This window comes from Lutra lutra, chromosome 8 (genome assembly GCF_902655055.1).
Source record: "Lutra lutra chromosome 8, mLutLut1.2, whole genome shotgun sequence".
NCBI lineage: Eukaryota > Metazoa > Chordata > Mammalia > Carnivora > Mustelidae > Lutra > Lutra lutra.
The window spans coordinates 124400619-124420545 of NC_062285.1; the positions used below are offsets into that span (position 1 = coordinate 124400619).

Genomic DNA, 19927 nt, shown 5'->3' on the forward strand with positions numbered 1-19927 from the left:
AGATTCTACTAGGTGCTGGAGAGACAGACATGAGTAAAACAATTACTGTACTCATAGCTTATGGTTTATTTAGGGCCTTATTTACCCCATTTTACTGATGAGGAGACAGACCCACTCACAGTACACAGTACATGGTAGGGTGAAACTGAAATGCCAACCCAGTCTGTATGGCCGGAATTCCTACTGAATCTTCCTATCTATTTCTCAAATAGTGTTAGGATTTCATGTTTCTAGATTATTTTCTCGAGATGCTCATTGCTGCTGTGAAGTGGAAATAAGTCATTTATGAAATTAATGAAGTTGAATTGTTTTTTTATCACTGGATGCCTGCTCACCTAGGTAAAGCATGACTTTATAAAACAAAAGAAGCAGGCATATATGGTTATCAGAATAAAAATTTTAAGGGAAAAAAAGGGGAGTTCTCAAAGGGAATGCTCCGATACTCCATTTTCTTAAAGAAAAAGGAATGTGTTGAATAAGGATCTGAGGTCAAATAGCACAAGGAGACTGTTTAGGTGTATTCCTGACCTGAATAATTGGGTTACTGGTAAGAAACTTTAAAATCCATCTTAAAATATATCAAAACAGACAGAAGAATAAATCTACTGTGTTGGTAATTTTATTTATGAAGAAAGGCACAGTCATTTTTGAAACAAAAGAGAATAGTTTAAAATGTGTTTAAGAGGTAATAAATAACTACAAACTTTATTATAAATGTGTAATTATGCATTGAATATATAATAATTATAATTTATATAATTGATGTCATATTAATATCACTACTAATTATTAATATAATTTGTTAATTGTAAATACAAGTATCACAGAAGTGTGAAAGGCAGTGCTATTCAGGAGCCACAAAACAATGACTGACAGAATTCCTTCAAGTGGCATAGTGCCACTTAGCATAAAGCAAACAAAGACATCGGACATACTAGGACAAAGTATAGGATTTTTGACTAGTGACTGCACCTTTGATGAAGAGGGCAGTGGGGCTGCCTTCCCCTCCTCTGGTTACTACGGATGTGCATTGGTGAGGGAATGCAGGAAATCAGGAAGTCTGGCACTTCTCACTAGCTCTATACGGCTACCCGGCTTTGAGCTACCACAGTCGCTCACCTGGATTACTGCAATAGCCTCCTACCTGCCCTCCTTCCCTTATAGACTATTCTCAAAACTGGATCAGAGTGCTCCTTTGAGAATTATTGGAAAAGTAATTGGAAAAGTATCCCATGTAGTAGACCTAAAAGACACAGTGATGGAAAATACAAGAGAAAAGAGAAGAAAATTAGAATAACTGTCTGAGACTAAAACATTTTACTAACAAGAGTTTCCAGAAAGTGAAAACAGAAAATCACAGGAAATTACAAAAATAATAATAAAGGAAAATGTCCACAAACTGAAGGACATAGGTCTCCAGATTGAAAACACCATAACAAGGGCTTAGGGCAAAGCAATCATTGTGAAATGAGCGACATGCAAAGTGCCAACAGGTAGCATGGCACTGGCATTCTCAGTAAAAATATAATCATCTAGGAGAAAATTAAGATATCCTTTCAGAAATAAGAAAGCTATTTTTTTAGGATTCTCTACTCAAACAATCAATCAAGTATAAGGGAGAATTAAAGACATTTTTTCAAAAGACACCACATCTCTAAATCTCTTGTCTACCCTTTCTCAAGAACATGCTAACGGATGTGCTCTCTTCAATTAAGGGGATAAACAAGAATTATAAATAATGGAATACTGGCAATAGGGAATCCAACACAGCAGGGAGACCAAGGGAATTCACAAAATGAAGACAAAATGAAGTCCCAGGGTAACAGCTCTATAGCAATCCCAGAAAGCAGTGTATAAGATGTGTATTATCAATATGTTTTTTTAAACAACATTTTAAAATTTATGGACATGTGAAAAAAGCCTCACACTATGTTCAGAGGTAAAGATTGTAATGATCATTCCTATTGTATACTTCTTTACAGTTTACAAAAAGCCAGCATAGGACAATGAAAATATTATGACACAGGACTGTTGTAATAATACATGTAGAATCCTAGCATTGCAGTAGCTACATACAATTTTGTCAAGCACTTTATTTTTTCTTATAGCAACCTGTGAGAAAGGCAAGTCAATTGCCATTATCCTCATTTACACATAAGATAGCTAAGCCTCAGAGTAGCTATACGGACTTCCCTAAGTTTATGCAGCTAGTGAGTGGCAGAACAAAGGTTCTAATAGGGTCTTCTGCTTTCAAGTACAGGCATTCAAATTTCCCATGAGGAAAATGGAACAAGTAATTAACCTAGTTGTTAACAGGACTATAGAAAAATAACATAAATAGCTATAAAAGAGATATAGTAAAAACTGATATCTAGGTAAATACAGCAATACTAATGTTTAGATACCTACCTGTTGGTAAACTGATTAGCATTCCCATGAATATCGTTACCAAAGTTCCCAGAGTGCTGAAGTATAGATATGATAAAGAATACCAGTTATCCATCAGCGGAGTCCTAAGAAAGAACAAAAGCATAACTGTAAGATTTTATGTAATGCTCCTAGCAACTACAGCAGTGTCGATAATTTTCATGAATGGCAAAGTCAAAATAAAATTTTTAACAATGTTTTTAATGTCATAAACTACTGTTCCATCTTTGTCTTATTGGATCAAGAATTAAAAGCCTGACTTAATCTTGACCATACGCTATAATACTAAATGTCCATCTGTATTCATTCAACTCTGCTTTATGTCCCAGGCACTGTTCTTGTCATTGGAAAGTCTACCATAAAAAAAGTTAATAAGGCTTCTGCCCCCATAAAATTTGCATTCTAATGGGGAGAGAAATACAGTAAATAAGTAAGCTAATAAATACAATCATTTCTACTGGTGAAAAGCACTATAAGGAAAATAAAACAAGGTAATGTGAAACAGAGTGGAAAGAACGAACTATACCCTAATGTCAGAGAAAGCATTTGTGAAGCGACATTTGAACTGAGATATGAATAACAAGAAGTTTTTGAGGAAAGCATCCTAGACAGAGGTAAACACCAGCTGACTATATCATAATTAGCAACATAAGAGAAATACAAGACGAGAGGAAGGCAGAGGTCTTTTTTGTTGTTGTAGTTAGATTTGTATGAAGTTTGGGTTTTACTCTGGGCAATGGCACTTGTGGCAGTATTTTAAATGGAGGAGTAACATGACCTGATGTTTCTAAAATGATTGTTCTAGAATCCCACTTTTAGCTTTAATAGAGTAGCTTGATTTAGAACACATCTGGCTAAGAACAATGGATTAAAAAGTGGAGGAATAGGGCAGGCAGGCAATTAGAAATTGAGAGGCCAAGATCCCAGAAAGAAGGGAAACACACTGAGGTAAGCTATTGAAATTAAGATCATGCACTATTACTGGTGGAAAAACAGACAAAATAGAACAGAATAGAGAATCAAGAAACAGACCAAGAAGATAGTATCTGGTTTAGTTAAATTTGATACTCATTTGCAATGGGGCAAAGGGAAGGTCTTTCCAATAAGTGGTATTTAGTTAACTGAATATCCATATGGGAAAAAAATGAGTCTTGATTACAGCACCTACAGAAATCAATTCCAAAGCAGATTACATTTCATTAATGGAAATAGTTAACAATAAAGCTTTTAAATGAAAAATTAGAGAAATCTCTTTATGACCTTAGGATAGGCAAGGATTTCTTAATTGGAACACACAAAGGACTAACAATATAGTCTGATAATTTATTCTTTAGTAGGATATTCTTTAACCTCTATGTATTTGTGGTCTTTTCAAATTTTTCTTATGGTTGACTTTAAGTTTCATAGCATTGTGATCAGAAAATATGCATGGTATGATCTCAATCTTTCTATACTTATTGAGGCTTGATTTGTGACCTAGTATGTGATGTGTTCTGGAAAATGTCCCATATACACCCAAAAAGAATGTGTATGCTACTACTTTAGGATGAAATGTTCTGAATATATCTGTTAAGTCCATCTAATCCAGTGTGTCATTCAAAGCCATTGTTTCTTTGTTGATTTTCTGTTTAGATGATCTGTCATTGGTATAAGTGGGGTGTTAAATCCCCTCCTGTTATTGTATTATTACCAATAATCTCCTTTAATTTGTTATCAGTTGTTTTATATATTTGGGTACTCCTGAGTTGAGAGCATAAGTACTTATAATTGTTAGATCTTCTTTCTGGATAGACCCCTTTATTATGATATACTGTCCTTCTTTATCTCTTGTTACAGTTTTTGGTTTAATTCTCAAATGACATGATACTCTATGTAGAAAACCTGAAATACTCCACCAGAAATTGATAGAGCTAATACATATATTCAGTAAAGTAACAGGATACAAAATCAATGTACAGAAATCAGTTGCATTCCTATATACCAATAATGAAGCAGCAGAAAGGGAAATCAAGGACCTGATTCCATTTAAATTGCACCAAAAACCATAAGCTATCTAGGAATAAACCTAAACAAGGAAGTGAAAGAGGTACGCTCTGAAAACTACAAAACACTTTTGAAAGAAACTGAAGATGACACAAATAAATGGAAAAATATTCCATGCTCATGGATAAGAAGAACAAATATTCTTAAAATGTCTATACTTCCCAAAGTAATCTCACATTTAATACAATTCCTATCAAATTATCACCAGCATTTTTCTTACAGAGCTAGAACAAACAATCCTAAAATTTGTATGGAACCACAAAAGACCCCAAATAGCCAAAACAAACTTCAAAAAGAAAAGCAAAGCTGGAGGTATCACAATTCTGGACTTCAAGTTATATTACAAAGCTGTAGTGACTAAGACAGTATGGTACTGATATAAAATGACATATAGATCAGTGGAAAAGAGTAGAAAACCCAGAAATGGACCCACAACTATATGGCCAACTAATCTTTGACAAAGCAGGAAAGAATCCAATGGAAAAAAGACTGTCTCTTCAACAAATTGTGTTGGGAAAACTGGATAGCAACTTGCAAAAGAATGAAACTGGACCACTTTCTTACACCACGCACAAAAATAAATTCAAAATGTATGAAAGACATAAATGTGAGACAGGAAACCATCAAAATCCTAGAGGAGAACACAGGAGCAACCTCTTTGACATCAGCCGTAGCAACTTCTTACTAGAGACAAGGGAAACAAAAGCAAAATTAACTACTGGGACTTCATCAAGATAAAAAAGCTTCTGCACAATGAAGAAACAATTGACAAAACTAAAAAGCAGCCTTCAGAATGGGTGAAGATATTTGCAAATGACATATCTGATAAAGGATTGGTATCCAAAAGCTATACAAAATTTATCAAACTCAACACCCCCAAAAAACAATCCAATTAAGAAATGGGCAGAAGACATGAATAGATATTTCTCCAAAGAAGACATACAGATAACTAACAGACATGAAAAGATGTTCAACATCACTCATCATCAGAGGAATACAAATCAAAACTACAATGAGATATCACCTCACACCTGTCAGAATGGCTAAAATTAACACATCAAACAACAAATATTGGTGAGGATGCAGAGAAAGGAGAACCTTCTTACACTGTTGGTGGGAAAGCAAACTGGTGTAGGCACTCTGGAAAACAGAATGGAGATTCCTCAAAAACTTAAAAATAAAGCTATGATCTAGCAATTGCACTAGTAGGTATTTACCCAAAGGATACAAAAATACGGATGTAAAGAGATACATGTCCCCCTCACTGTTTATAGCAGAATTTTCTTTTTTTTTTTTTCATTTTATTTATTTATTTGACCAAGAGAGATCAGAAGTAGTAGGCAGAGTAGCAGGCAGAGAGATAAGGGAAAAAACAGGCTCCCCACTGAGCAGAGAGCCCGACATGGGGCTTCATCCCAGGACCTGGAGATCATGACTTGAGCTAAAGGTAGAGGCTTAACCCACTGAGCCACCCAGGTGCCCCTATAGCAGCATTTTCAACTAAATAGCCAAATTATGGAAAGAGCTCAAAAGTCAATTGACTGATGAATAGTTAAAGAAGATGTGGTACATATACACAATGGAATATTAGCCACAAAAAAAGAACGAAATCTTGTCATTTGCAATAATAGAGATGGAGCTAGAGTACATTATGTGAAGCAAAATAAGTCAGCCAGAGAAAGGCAAATACTGTATTCAGTCATATGTGGAATTTAAGAAAGAAAACAGATGAACATGGAGGGGGAAAAGATAGAAGCAAACCATAAAACAGACTCTTAACTATACAGAACTAGAAGGTAGGTGGGTGGAGGGATGGGTTTAATGGGTGATTGCATCAAGGAGGGTACTTGTGATGAGCAATGGGTGTTCTATGTAAGTGATGAATCAATAAATTCTACTCCTGAAACTAACATTACATAATGTGTTAACTAACTGGAATTTAAATAAAAACTTGAAAGGGGAAAAAAAAGACTTAAAATGGAGAAATTCTGACCACCAAAATAGTATCATTACAAGAGTAAAAAGGCAACCCACAAAGCAGGAGAAAAATATTTCAAAATATGTATTTTATCTAGAATATATCACAAATTCTCAAATAAATAAGAAAATAAATGAGAATCCATTTAAAGCTGGATTAAAAAATTCAACAACCAAGTCACAAAAGTACATATCCAAATGGAAATGGCAAACAAACAAACAAACAACCCCATGTAATAAAAAGGTATTGAATGGAGGCGCCTGGGTGGCATGATCTCAGGGTCCTGGGATCCAGCCCTGCATCAGGCTCTCTGCTCAGCAAGGAGCCTGCTTCCCCCAACCCCTACTCTCTGCCTGCCTCTTTACCTACTTGTGATCTCTCTCTGTCAAATAAATAAAATCTTAAAAAAAAAAAAAAGGTATTGAATGTAGTTGATCATAAAGAAAACGCAAATTAAAACTATGATGGGGGGCGCCTGGGTGGCTCAGTAGGTTAAAGCCTCTGCCTTCAGCTCAGGTCATGATCCCAGGGTCCTGGGATCAAGCCCTGCATCGGGCTCTCTGCTCTGCGGGGAGCCTGCTTCCTCCTCTCTCTCTGCCTGCCTCTCTGCCTACTTGTGATCTCTGTCAAATTAAAAAAAATTTTTTTAAACTATGATGGGCTACCAATATATACCCATCAAGCATTAAGGAATTTAAAGAATAAAAACTGTATCTAGGTAATGGAAACATGTTATCTAGGCAACCAAAGAGTATTTTGTTTCATCTTTAGCTGTGTAGTTTATTCCCCTTGTACTCTAGGGACACTGAACTATGTATGATTTCCTAAAATACCATGTGGCTTCAGACCTTCATGCTTTTGGATATACTGTTTCCCCACTGGTGCAATATGCACCACTTCTGTCTGTCCCTTCTGTCCAACCCTGGTCACCTGATTAATCTTCCTCTAAGAAGGTTTCTTTGACTCTACCAGGAAGGGTGCCTCTCTTGATCACCTATGAATACCACTTACCAGAAGGTATTGTTTAAGTGTTTATTTTCTTGTCCAACTTCCCTTTTGGTCATTTTCTGTGACTTTCCAGACCCTCTCCTTCCAGCCAACCTCTGTATCCTTCAAGTAGTACTACCTCTCTAAAGTCTTGATGCTAATCACTCCAACTTTGTTTATATTCATTCTTTTAACAGATCTTCATCAAGTATTTATTACTATTTACCATGTGCTAGTTTTATACTTACTGTGCTTACTGAATTAATTGTTTTGTGTATATTAGCACACTCTCTCCAGCTAGACTATAACTTCCTGGAGGGCAGGAATCACAGTGAATAAGAGGGGACTACTTTCTTGTGATACTACATAAACGGCCAGCCCAGACCTAAGTATATCATTTATTCTTAGAAATTCTTATTTATTACCTGTTATTTTATAAACAAGCTAACATATAAAAGTAATCATTATGGTACCAGGTACATACTAAACTTCAGCTAATTTATTTGTTTCAGAATCCAAATAACTATTTTGTCTCAGACTGTTAAATTAAGAGAGATATTTACATAATCAGGACAAATGCTAAGCAAAATTGTGAAACAAGAAGTATATCCTGAATGTCCTCCCACGTACCCTTCAATTATTTTTTTTCTCCCTTTCTGACTCTAACAACTACCCCCTTCACACACAAACATTAGTGTTTTCATGCTTGTCCAAACTGCTTTTGGCATTTCACTGCCCCTCACCCCATGGCACTCCACCTAGTCAAAACTCCCTCCAAAATGTCTCAGGTTCTGGAACTACCTTTTCTCTCTACCCATGCAGCATTTATCAGCCTTGAACTTCCATTGGCAAGCATTCTCGTAGTTAGGAACTCATGATTTGAACATGAATCACTAATAATAAATCACATTCCTTCTCTCAGGAGTGCTTCCAGTTTAAAAGGGAGACAGCACATCTTGACCCAAAGGGAATGAGTCTTTAATGATTTCATTCCAGGAAAGCTGAAACTGGGGGCAATAATTTGGGGGCAGCAGCCTCATTTTTGTATTCCTTGCATATCTCCAAAGGATTTAGGTTTTAAGGCTAGACGTCTAATTGTCCATTAAAGAAATCTTGCTCTTATATCTACTGTATTATAAAACACTAACCTACCTATAGATCTACATCATTTCATTAAATCAGATGAAATAAGGACCCAGAGCCCAAAAGTATACCGCATACAGAAAACTCCAGCAAGTGAGTTAGTTGATCACAGCTGCAACTCATTGCCAGTGCTCTAAAGATCAGGAATCTTTAAATCTAAACAAACAGCAATGATCTAACATATTTAGATGATTGTAGCTTTAGACTATAAAGGCTATACTTAAAGCCTATATAAGCAGTGTTTCTTTTATAATTTTGCTTTTCATTTTAAAACACTTTAGTTCACCAAGATGATTTTTCATTCAACTAGAGCTGATATTTGGTAGCACTTAACCATAACAGAATTTTTTGGTTATTATTCAATTTTTCTTCAGATCTGTAAGTGAGGCAGAGGTTTTTATTAAAATTAAGAACATACATCAATTTTTGCTGTTACCAAACAAAATACTATAGCCAGAAAGCCACAAGGGCTCTACCCATTTCAGAATTAGGGAAAATTGCAGCAACTGGGCAACTGGGGTTCTCTACCTGTCACATGCATTTCTTTAAAATATCACATTATAAAGCTTAATTCAATACCTTTCCACACTGTGTACTTGAAAAGCGCTAGTAGAAAATGGCATTTCTGTGGTTGTCACCCAATTTGTCACATTGTGTGTGCTGTTACAGCCATAGGTTTCAAGGATTAGTGGCATAGTTCTCTCAGGCAGTGGAGGATAAAGTTGAGCTCCAATCCCAACCCACAGAGAAACAGCAAATCCAGCCATCAAACCAACGATTGCTCCCTGTAAAACAAGAATGTTTTTAAAAGAAAAATAATGTAGTTTTCTTTGAGACAGAAATTAATGTCAGAAGATTAAACTTAGCATGGTCCAAGCCAGATTTACCAGCTTCTCTCCTAAAATCATTTTCTCCCCCAAGATCCTTGCTTCTTGTCAAGGGCAGCATGAGCCAGTGGTCCCTCATCTCAGAGCCCTGGGGATCCAGTAACTCCATTCCTTTTCCATATTCTTATCTCAACCTGCTCATTTTTCTTTTTGCTAATCTCATAATTCTATTCCTTCTACTCTGTTTCCATGGCTAGCAGTCTTTTCTGGCGTCCTCCTCTCTTCACACCCAAAGAACTACAACAATCACATGGTTGACCCCAGGCCAACTGTCCCCTTTATTTTTGCTTAACCTGTGAACAAACAGTATGCCAAATGCACAAAAGACTATGAAGGGGAAAGCAGACACAGAGTTTATTCTCATATTTAACAACATGCATGATTGTAATTGTGCTTCAGGGTAGCTAGGAGGAAAATAGGAAGCAGTTTTCACAAATGACTGCAATGGTGCATACAACCACACCAAGTATTTCTAAAGACAAAAAGAGATATCCCCTCTGAAGACATTTGGTTTCTCAACTTTGGAAAATGGGTTCCCCACTTCTGCTTTTCACCAGCAGTCCAGATGTTCTGCTGGACCTTGAATGATTTAAACCCTAGTTCCAAATGATGGGGACAAAAGCAAACCTTGAGCTGGTGGGCCTCTTCCTCTGTGGTGAAAATTTCCCCCTTCTTTCAAGAATACTGACCAGACAGGGCAGCCTGTGCCTTGGGCTCCCCATAGAGAAGACAGGGGAGATTTGAAGTAAGGGAAAGAACACGAGCAAAATCATAGGGTAGGAAAAAAGAATGGTGTATTGATGGGATAAGATGAAGGCTGATGACAAGATCAGAAGATTTATGTTGGGGACAAACACTATGAGCTCTTTCATTAAGTAGTGAACCTTGAAAGCAGAATTAGATTTTTTTGGTTTTGGTATCCCAGCACTTACTAGAGTGCTGGACATATAGCAAGCATGCAATAAATATGTTTTCAATAATGTGAGATTGGAATAGTAGTGTGGCCAGCCGTTGACAAGCCAGACTTGCTTCTCAGCATTGTACATGACTTGATCAAAGATCCACAAAATTATAAAGCCCACGAGTACAAAAATATTCAGTGTTCTCTATTCCCAGGACAGTGCTTAGCTCATAAATATTCAATGAATGAATGAAAGGAAGGGAGGGAAGGAGGGGGGAAAAGAAAGGAGGAAGAAAAGCAAAGGAAGGGAAGGAGAAAAAGGGAAGGAGAGGAAGGGAGGGAAGGATGGAGGGAGAGAGGAAGGCAGGAAGTCCATTCCAAAGCAAGGGTAGATACTCTGCTGATGAACAATGTGAGTATAGTAAAAAGAGGTACCTCCTATGACAGGAATAATAATATCATACTTCCCAGAAAATGTTATATGGAACCAAGTCTGCTATAGCTATTCTGGAGGCAACCCATGGTGGCAGTAAATGTCAAAAACCAAATCAGTTTTTTTCTTAATGTTTCAGACACTCAGTAAACCACTGTGCATTTAATAATGCAGAGTCTAATCAAAGCTTCAACATTCTGAGGTAGATACAAACTATTCTTTCATTGTGATTAATTTCTACCAAACTAGCTTTTCATATGATACTTCATTGACAATTATTTGAGAATAATTATTTTAAAAAAATTTTTATTTGAGTACAGTTGATACACAATGTTACATTAGTTTCAGGATACAACACAGTGAGTCAACACCTCTATACACTATGCTATGTTTACCACAAGTGTAGTTACCATCTGTTAAGAATTCTTTTCCTTAAGAATTATTTTTTATTTTTTTATTTATTTTATGTTTGTTATGTTAGTTACCATACAGTATATCATCAGTTTTTGTTCCATGATTCATTGCTTGTGTATAACATCCAGTGCTTATTAATAATAATGGTAATGGCCTTTATGAGTAGCCATCTTACCAATCCATAATGATGAAGAAAATGGAATTCTAAATTCAAAGTCATAGTTCTGCAGTTATTCTATGACTGTATGAAACAACCATACATACATTATCAGTTTTTCCTGAACTTCAGCTTATAGCAGGACTACTCAGTGGAGTTTCTCCTGGCTTTCAGAGAAACAATTTCAATTTCATTTATTCCAAACAAAATTTAGCACTTTAAAGCACAAAAATGTCTGTGTAGAAGAGAGGTATTACCTCATTCTGGATACTATTCCAATTATGATCACCCCTTTGGGGCCAGAACCATGATATTGGAACTATTGCTTTAAATATCAGGAATATAAACTCTCTGGTCAAGATGGTGAGGAGCTTATCTTATTACTTCCCTTTGCTGTACTCTGACTATTCACAGGTATCCTCAGTTCTACTGCTCTTAACTCTTTCACATCTGAGCCTGTTGATCTCCTTTCTTTAAATCCTAGTGATTTTTAGAGGTAGAGTTTAGTGACCTCTGAGGCTAATAATATGCTATATGTTAATTAACTTATTTTAAATTTTAAAAATATTTATAGAAACCCTAGTGACTTCCAAGAAGGGCAAAAGAGAAAAATCCACAAAAAATGTTCCTTTAGTTATGTAATATTCATAATATATATTACATATAATGTACAACATAATATGTATTATTTCATAATATATATCCTTTATTTACATTATATATTCTATAATATTATATGCTTAGTTATATAGTTATATTGTAATATTATATGATTTAGCTATATAATATTCATAATATATATTATTTTGGCAGTTTCCATTTAGTTTCACATATGCAGGATCCCAGTGCATAGCACTTTATTTTATATTCCAGCAAAGTCAATATGAGTAATTTAAGCCATCAAGTCACTAATGACAGATATCAAAGGAACTATATCTTTCAAATTAAGAAAAAATTAAAGAGCTGCTACTATAGTTGGGAAAGTAAGCTTTACACATATTCACTCTTTATACTTACAATTGAGTTGGCAAAGGGAACCAAAATGCCCAAAGCAAACAAGCCCAGAAGTGGTCCACCAACCATGCCAAATATGCTGAGTGCTGCCTACAAAAATAATAAAAATCAGTAACTAGCAATCTCAAATACCAAGTTAAAGTGTTTCAAAGTAATTTCGTCAGAATGAGGATTTAAAGTTATCAATATCCTCCCAAAAATCATGGCAGCCTTGTTATTGACAAATAGGTAATCAGAACTTGAAGGCTTCTGCTTCTCAGTCTCAACTATTCATTTGTTCATTCAGGTATCCTCAATAAAGGAAGCAGAATATAAAGAAGGTAGAGTCACGACAAGAGAGCAGGAACACCTATATGAATTCATAAGCCCAGAGGGACACTCCTTCTCCCAACTGTTTCTGCAAGTGATAATAATCAATCACGCCACTCCTTTGTGCTTTGACAGTCTCAAAATCTTCTGTAAAACAAAACTGTGGATAAGTACTGCTAAGTGAGCAGAGATGGCAATGAAACACAATGCCATCCTTGATTCCCTAGGAATGGAACTAGAATGAAAAATATGATTATTTAAAAAAAAGATTGCTCAAATCATGTTGATTTAAAATCTAATTGGCTAACTGAAACCTTTGCTTTGATGTATAGATGCCAAAATCATGCTAGTGAAAAAAAAGTTACAATGTGAATAATGGAGAAATGCAAAACCTGAAAATTCCAAAAGATGTGAGTTCCCAGTAAGCCAATGGTTAATTTTTAAGAGTGGACAGAAGCATAAAAGAAGGATTAGAGGACACATTGTCTACAGAGTAAAGGGGCTTGATAACAGAATCAGTAAATCAAAGAAAAAATATCAAGTCAAGAAAATTTTATAGAATATAGATGGCAGTTATAGGTTAAAAACAATTAAGAAGTCTACCTTGTGGTAGTGGTGTGGATAGAGTTGACAAAGAACTAGTGTTTGAGGAGGATATGGGCTCAGAATATAATCCTAGGGAGTGATTTCACAAGTTCTCTTGACCAAAGCCCAGTAGGAAGGAAGACAGCCTTCAATGAAAAATGTGAAATAAGTCATATGGCCCATGAGGCAGGCTGTGACAGTATGACCTGTGAGCTAGTTTTAGAGGTATAAGGAATATACCAAAAAAAAAAAAAAAAAAAAAAAAGCCTGTTTCAGGAAATAATACCTTGGTTAGAGATGAAGCAAGGAAGAACTGGCTTGGAGTTATGATGACACTATTAGGACACCTCACTACAGATACTCAGCCAGAACTGATATACAAGAAGGGAATCAATCACGATAAGAGTTATAAGCAATAAAGTAGACTATGGAGGAAGAAGCAATAATGCAGACTATGGAGAAAAGCATATTCAGAGGAGTTTTATTGGTTATGGCTTAGATATGTTAGATAAGCTTGGAGCTTCTGGATATCTATCATTCATTCATTCATTCATTCATCCATATACTCAGGATGAGATCAAACTATTTTAACAACTGGTATGCCACAAGCAAACAAACAGAATGGACCCAAGCCTTAGGTCTAAAGCAGGAGTTTGGAGGACATGCTTTGCTCAACAGTGACCTTCAACTTTCTGGATCATGGGGAGGGCCAGGTGTGTCAGAGAGCCATGATAAAACTGCTTCAGTAATTAACACATGCTTGAAATAAATTAAAAAATAGAAAGTCTTAGAGAAAAAATAAATAAAATGTCTCAACAAAAACACAGCAGATATAAAGGACTAAATGGAAATTATTAGAATCAAAAAATACTAGGTGAAATCTTAGTAGATGGGTTCAACAGCAGAATGGAGGAGACAGAAGAAAGAATTAGTGAGCTGGAAGATAGGCCAATAGAAATTACCTAATCAGAACAACAGAGAGAATATGGACTTTAAAAAAATGAAATGAGTTTCCAGGATCTGTGCAAGTATACCAAAAAATCTAACACAGGTAATGAGGGTCCTAGAGGAGAAAAGAGTGAGGCTAAAAAGCATTCAAAGAAATAATGTATGAATTTCCCAAATTTTACAAGAGATATAAATCTACAGATTCAAAAGCTGCAAAAACTCCAAACAGGACAAACACAAAGAAATAGATGCCAAGACACACTGAAATAAATTTCTGAAAACAACAAAGAGAAAGTTCTAAAAGTGATCAGAGAAAAATGATACCTTTCCTGTAGGGGGAAACAATTAGAGTGGCAGAAATATTTCATCAGAAATACTGGACCAGAAGAAAGTGGCACATGTTTTTCAAGTGCTGGATAAAAAGAACTGCTGGCACAGAATCCTATATCCAGCAAAAACATCTTCTGGGAATACAGGGAAATCAATACATTCTCAGATGAAAGGAAACAAATTTTTGCCAGCAGACATATCCTAAAAGAATGGCTAATGAAAGTTTTCTAAACAGAACAGAAATTATTAAAAGAAGGAACCTTGGAACATCGGGAAGGAAGAAAGAATACAATAAGCAAAGATATGGCTAAATATAATAGGCATTCCTTCTCCTCTTGAGTTTCCTGAGCTATATTTGATTGTTTAAAAAAAATTATAATACTTTAACGTTATTCAAAATGCATGTAGAGTAAATATTTGATAACTGTATTAAAAACTGGGTAAACAGACATAAAGGGAGTTAAAGGTTCTACACTCTCCTCAAATTGGTAAAATGACAAAACAAGTAGATTGTATTATGTTTATGTAATACCTAAAGCAACAATTGAAAATGCTATTCTAAGAGGCAAACTCAAAACAATACAGATAAATAAAAATGGATTCTAGCATTCTAAATGGGCAGAAGATATGAACAGACAATTCTCCAATGAAGACATATAAATGGCTATCAGACACATGAAAAAATGTTCATCATCACTAGCCATCAGGGAGATTCAAATTAAAACCACATTGAGATACCACCTTACACCAGTTAGAATGGCCAAAATTAGTAAGACAGGAAACAACATGTGTTGGAGGGGATGTGGAGAAAGGGGAGCCCTCTTCCACTGTTGGTGGGAATGCAAGTTGGTGCAGCCACTTTGGAAAACAGTGTGGAGATTCCTCAAGAAATTAAAAATAGAGCTTCCCTATGACCCTGCAATTGCACTACTGAGTATTTACCCCAAAGATACAGATCTGGTAAAAAGAAGGGCCATCTGTACCCCAATGTTTATAGCAGCAATGGCCACGGTCGCCAAACTGTGGAAAGAACTAAGATGCCCCTCAACAGACAAATGGATAAGGAAGATGTGGTCCATATACACTATGGAGTATTATGCCTCCATCAGAAAGGATGAATACCCAACTTTTGTAGCAACATGGACAGGACTGGAAGAGATTACGCTGAGTGAAATAAATCAAGCAGAGAGAGTCAATTATCATATGGTTTCACTTATTTGTGGAGCATAACAAATAGAATGGAGGACAAGGGGAGATGGAGAGGAGAAGGGAGTTGAGGGAAATTGGAAGGGGAGGTGAACCATGAGAGACTATGGACTCTGAAAAACAATCTGAGGGTTTTGAAGAGGCAGGGGGTAGGAGGTTGGGGGATCCAGGTGGTGGGTATTGGAGAGGGCACGGATTGCATGGAGCACTGGGTGTGTGCAAAAACAATGAATACTGTTACACTGAAAAAATAAAAAATTGAAAAAAAATAAAAATGGATTCTAAAAAATGTTCAAGTATCTTATAGAAAGATAGGAAGGAAAGAAAAGAGAAAGAACAAACATAAAACAAAAAATGGCATACATACACCCTAACATACCAATAATTACATTAAGTGTAGAAGATGGTCTAATATACCAATTAAAAGTCAGAAATTGGCAGGATATATTTAAAAACATGGCCCAATTATATGCTGATTCCAAAAAACTTACTTAAAATTTAATATAAGCAAGCTCAAAGTAAAAGGATGAAAAAAAGGTGTATCATGCAACCATTAATCAAAAGCAAGTAGGAGTAACTACATTAATATCATATAAATTACACTTTAGATAAATAAAATTATTAGACGAGATCAGGCACGTTCAGGATGGTATGGCCGTATGGAGGACTCGGGAGTTAGGAGAAGGGATTTGGGGGAAATTGGAAGGGGAGGTGAACAATGAGAGACTATGGACTCTGAAAAACAATCTGAAGGGTTTGAAGAGGTGGGGGCAGGTGGGAGGTTGGGGGAACCAGGTGTGGATATTAGAGAGGGCACAGATTGCATGGAGCTCTGGGTGTGTTACAAAAACAATGAATACTGTTATGCTGAAAATAAATTTAAAAAATGATTTAAAATAAAATAAAATAAAATTATCAGAGAGAAACATCATAAATAATAAAATAATTAGTTCACCAAGACACAGAAATCTTAAATATACATGCACCAACTGAGAACTTCAAAATACATGAAACAAACATGGAAAAGAAATTTAAAAAAAATTTTTTTAAAAACTGATAGAACTAAAAGGAAAATAGACAAATACACAATTATAGTTTAGAATTCACCATTCCACTGTCACCAATTGATAAAAAAGTTGTTTTAGTTAAACAGAAAATCAGAAGATGTTGAAGAACTCAATGACACCATCAATGAGCAGGATCTAATTGATACTCATAGAACACTGCACCTAACAGCAGAGTACACATTCTTTTTAAGTGCCAATGGAACATATACCAAAATGCCATATCCTGGGCTATAACATAGACCTCAACAGATTTAAAATAATTAAAATCATACAGAATGTACTCTTTATCACATTGGAATGAAACTAGAAATCAATCGCAGAAAAATAATAGGAAAATCTCTAAATACTTGGAAACTAAGTAACATACTTCTAAATAATTCATAGGTCAAAAGGACATCTCAAAGGAAACTTAAAAATACAAAATATGAAAAGTCATGGGACACAACTAAATTAATACTGACAGGAAAATTTTTGCAATTAGTGCAAACACTATAGAAGAGGAAAAGTCTCAAATCAATAATCTAAGGTCCTATCTCAAGAACAGCAAAATAAACCCAAAGCAAACAGAAGAAAAAACTAAAGAAAAGAACAAAAGGCAATAATTGTAAATAGAAAAACAATAGAGTAAATCAGTGAAATAAAAAGGTAGGGGGTGCCTGGGCGGCTCAGTCGTTGGGCATCTGCCTTTGGCTTGGATCATGATCCTGGAGTCCCAGGATCAAGCTCCGCATGGAGCTCCCTGCTCAGAGGGAAGCCTGCTTCTCCCTCCCCAACTGCCCCCACTTCTGTTCCCTCTCTCGTGGTCTCTTTCTCTGTGTCAAATAAATAAATAAAATCTTAATAAATAAATAAATAAGAAGGTAGATTTTTGAAATTTTTATGAAGTTGACAAGCCTCTAGCAACACTGAAAAAAAAAAAAAGACAAAATTACCATTAGGAATAAAACCGGCAATAACACTGCAGACCCTGCAGACACCAAACATAGAATAAGGGAATACTATGAACAACTCCCCATACACAAACTTTACAACTTAGATGAAATGGACCAATTTTTTAAAAATACAGCTACCATAATTCACCCAATATGAAACATATAATTTGAATAGACCTATAACTTATGGATATTTAATTCATAATTTTAAAACATCCAAAAAAGGAATACCCAGGCCCAGATGGTTTCACTAGAGTATACTACCAGACATTTAAATCATTAACACCAATTTTATACAATCTTCTAAGAAAATAGAGATTAATTATTCTCACTTTATTTTATGAAGCTAGAATGTCTATGATACCAAAACCAGACAAAGCCATTACAAAAAAAGAATTACAGATCAACATTTCTCATGATGCAAAAATCCTTAACAAAATATTAACAAATAGAATCAGAAATATATAAAAATAACTATACACCATTCCAGGAATGCAAGGCTGGTTAAGCATTTGAAAATCAATCAATGTAACTCATCATGTCAAAGGACTAAAGAAGACTATCGTATTACCACATCAATCAAGGCAGAAAAAGCACTTGACAAAATTCAACATTCATCCATAATTAAAAACTCTCAGAAAGACTGAAATAGGGAATTTCCTCAACTTTGTAAAGGGCATCTACTAAAATCTTACAGCTAGCATTATATCTAGGAGTGAAAGACTAAATATTTTCCTCATCCAGAGTGGGAAACAAGGAACGGGTGTCTACTCTTACTACTCTTATTCAACCTGATGTGGAAGTTAAAGCCAGTGCAATAAAGAAACAAAAGCTATACATACAGATTATAAAGGAAGAAATAAAGCTGTCGCTTTTTGAAGATGACATGACTATCTGTGTAGAAAATCCCAAGAACTAATAAATAAATTCAGCAGGGTCTCAGGATACAGCACAAATATACAAATATCAATTGTATTTCTACATATTAACAAACACATGGACACCAACATTAAAAGTACAATATCATTTATAATCGCTTTTTAAAAATTAAATATTGGGATAAGGAGGGAGACGGTAGCTGAGTAGGAGGACTCCAGGCTCCCCTTGTTCCACAAATACAACTAGATAACTATCAAATCATCATACATACCCCAGAAATTGACTTGAAGACTGGAAGAACAACAAATTCCATAGCTAAAGGTAGAGATGAGGCCACATGGCAGAAAGTAGGAAGTGTGGAGACATGGTTTGGGAGAGATAGATCTTGGCCACTGTGGTAGAGAGAGAGCTGTGGTCCCAGAGAAGGGCAAGAGACAGACAAGCACACAGCGGAGTGCACAGGGAAGATGATTCCCTACAGCGATTGGTTTGGAAAGTGAAGGGGCCGAGTTTCATGAGTTCTTGCAACCAGCAGGGCTTAAAACCTAGAGTTTTAAAGACTAGTGTGTTTGGCTTGAGGTGAACCCAGGGGAATCGGGGCTACTCTTGGAGAGAAGGCAGGGAAAATAGCGTACAAACATACAGCATGGAAACAGCAATCTGAAGAGTGCCTGGGGCACATAATAGGGAGGTTATTTATTCTTCTTGGCAGCATTCATGGAGAGATCCCTCCAGGAACAAAGATAACTGGCCTCCACTGCCCCTCAGCTGTGACAACAGGACTCATTTCATAAGCAGAGTAGAGTACCAGTAGTTAAAATTCCCTATATTCAGGTCAGGGAACAAATACTACTCAAAATAGGCAAAGAAAGTATCTGTAGACAATTGATCTGAAGGATAAAGTGGCCAGGGCCCAACAGCAAAGTAAGTAAAGTACATGCATCACACCGTGGAAACACTCTCTGGAGTGCCAGGCCCTGGAGAGCAGGTGACCTTATACTGCTGGGCAGTATATAACCTCTTCTTCATAAGGCCATTACCTTCAGGAGGAGGAAATGTAGCTGACTTTTCTAACACAGAGAAGCTAGCCCAGAGACTTAGATAAAAGAGAGGATAGAGGAATTTGTCCCAAATGAAAGAACAAGACAAGCCCACAGTTAGAGATTTAAATGAAACAGATACAAGTAACACACCTGATAAAGAATTTAAAGTAATGATCATAAAAATACTTGCTAGACTTGAGAAAAGAGTGGAAGTCCTCAGCGAGACCATTAACATGGAGATAAG

At 35.9% G+C, this 19927-nt stretch overlaps 1 protein-coding gene across 1 annotated transcript in view; it reads right to left on the reverse strand.

The window, feature by feature from the left end:
• The window catches only part of SLC5A8 (solute carrier family 5 member 8), a 56323-nt gene that overhangs the window by 4811 nt on the left and 31585 nt on the right, over window positions 1–19927 (reverse strand). Inside the window, exons 11-13 of the mRNA XM_047743238.1 lie at window positions 12388–12474; window positions 9158–9363; window positions 2410–2513 (exon numbers count right to left, since the gene is read on the reverse strand). Coding sequence (XP_047599194.1) covers window positions 2410–2513; window positions 9158–9363; window positions 12388–12474 — 397 coding nt within the window. The remainder of the gene's footprint in view (window positions 1–2409; window positions 2514–9157; window positions 9364–12387; window positions 12475–19927) is intronic.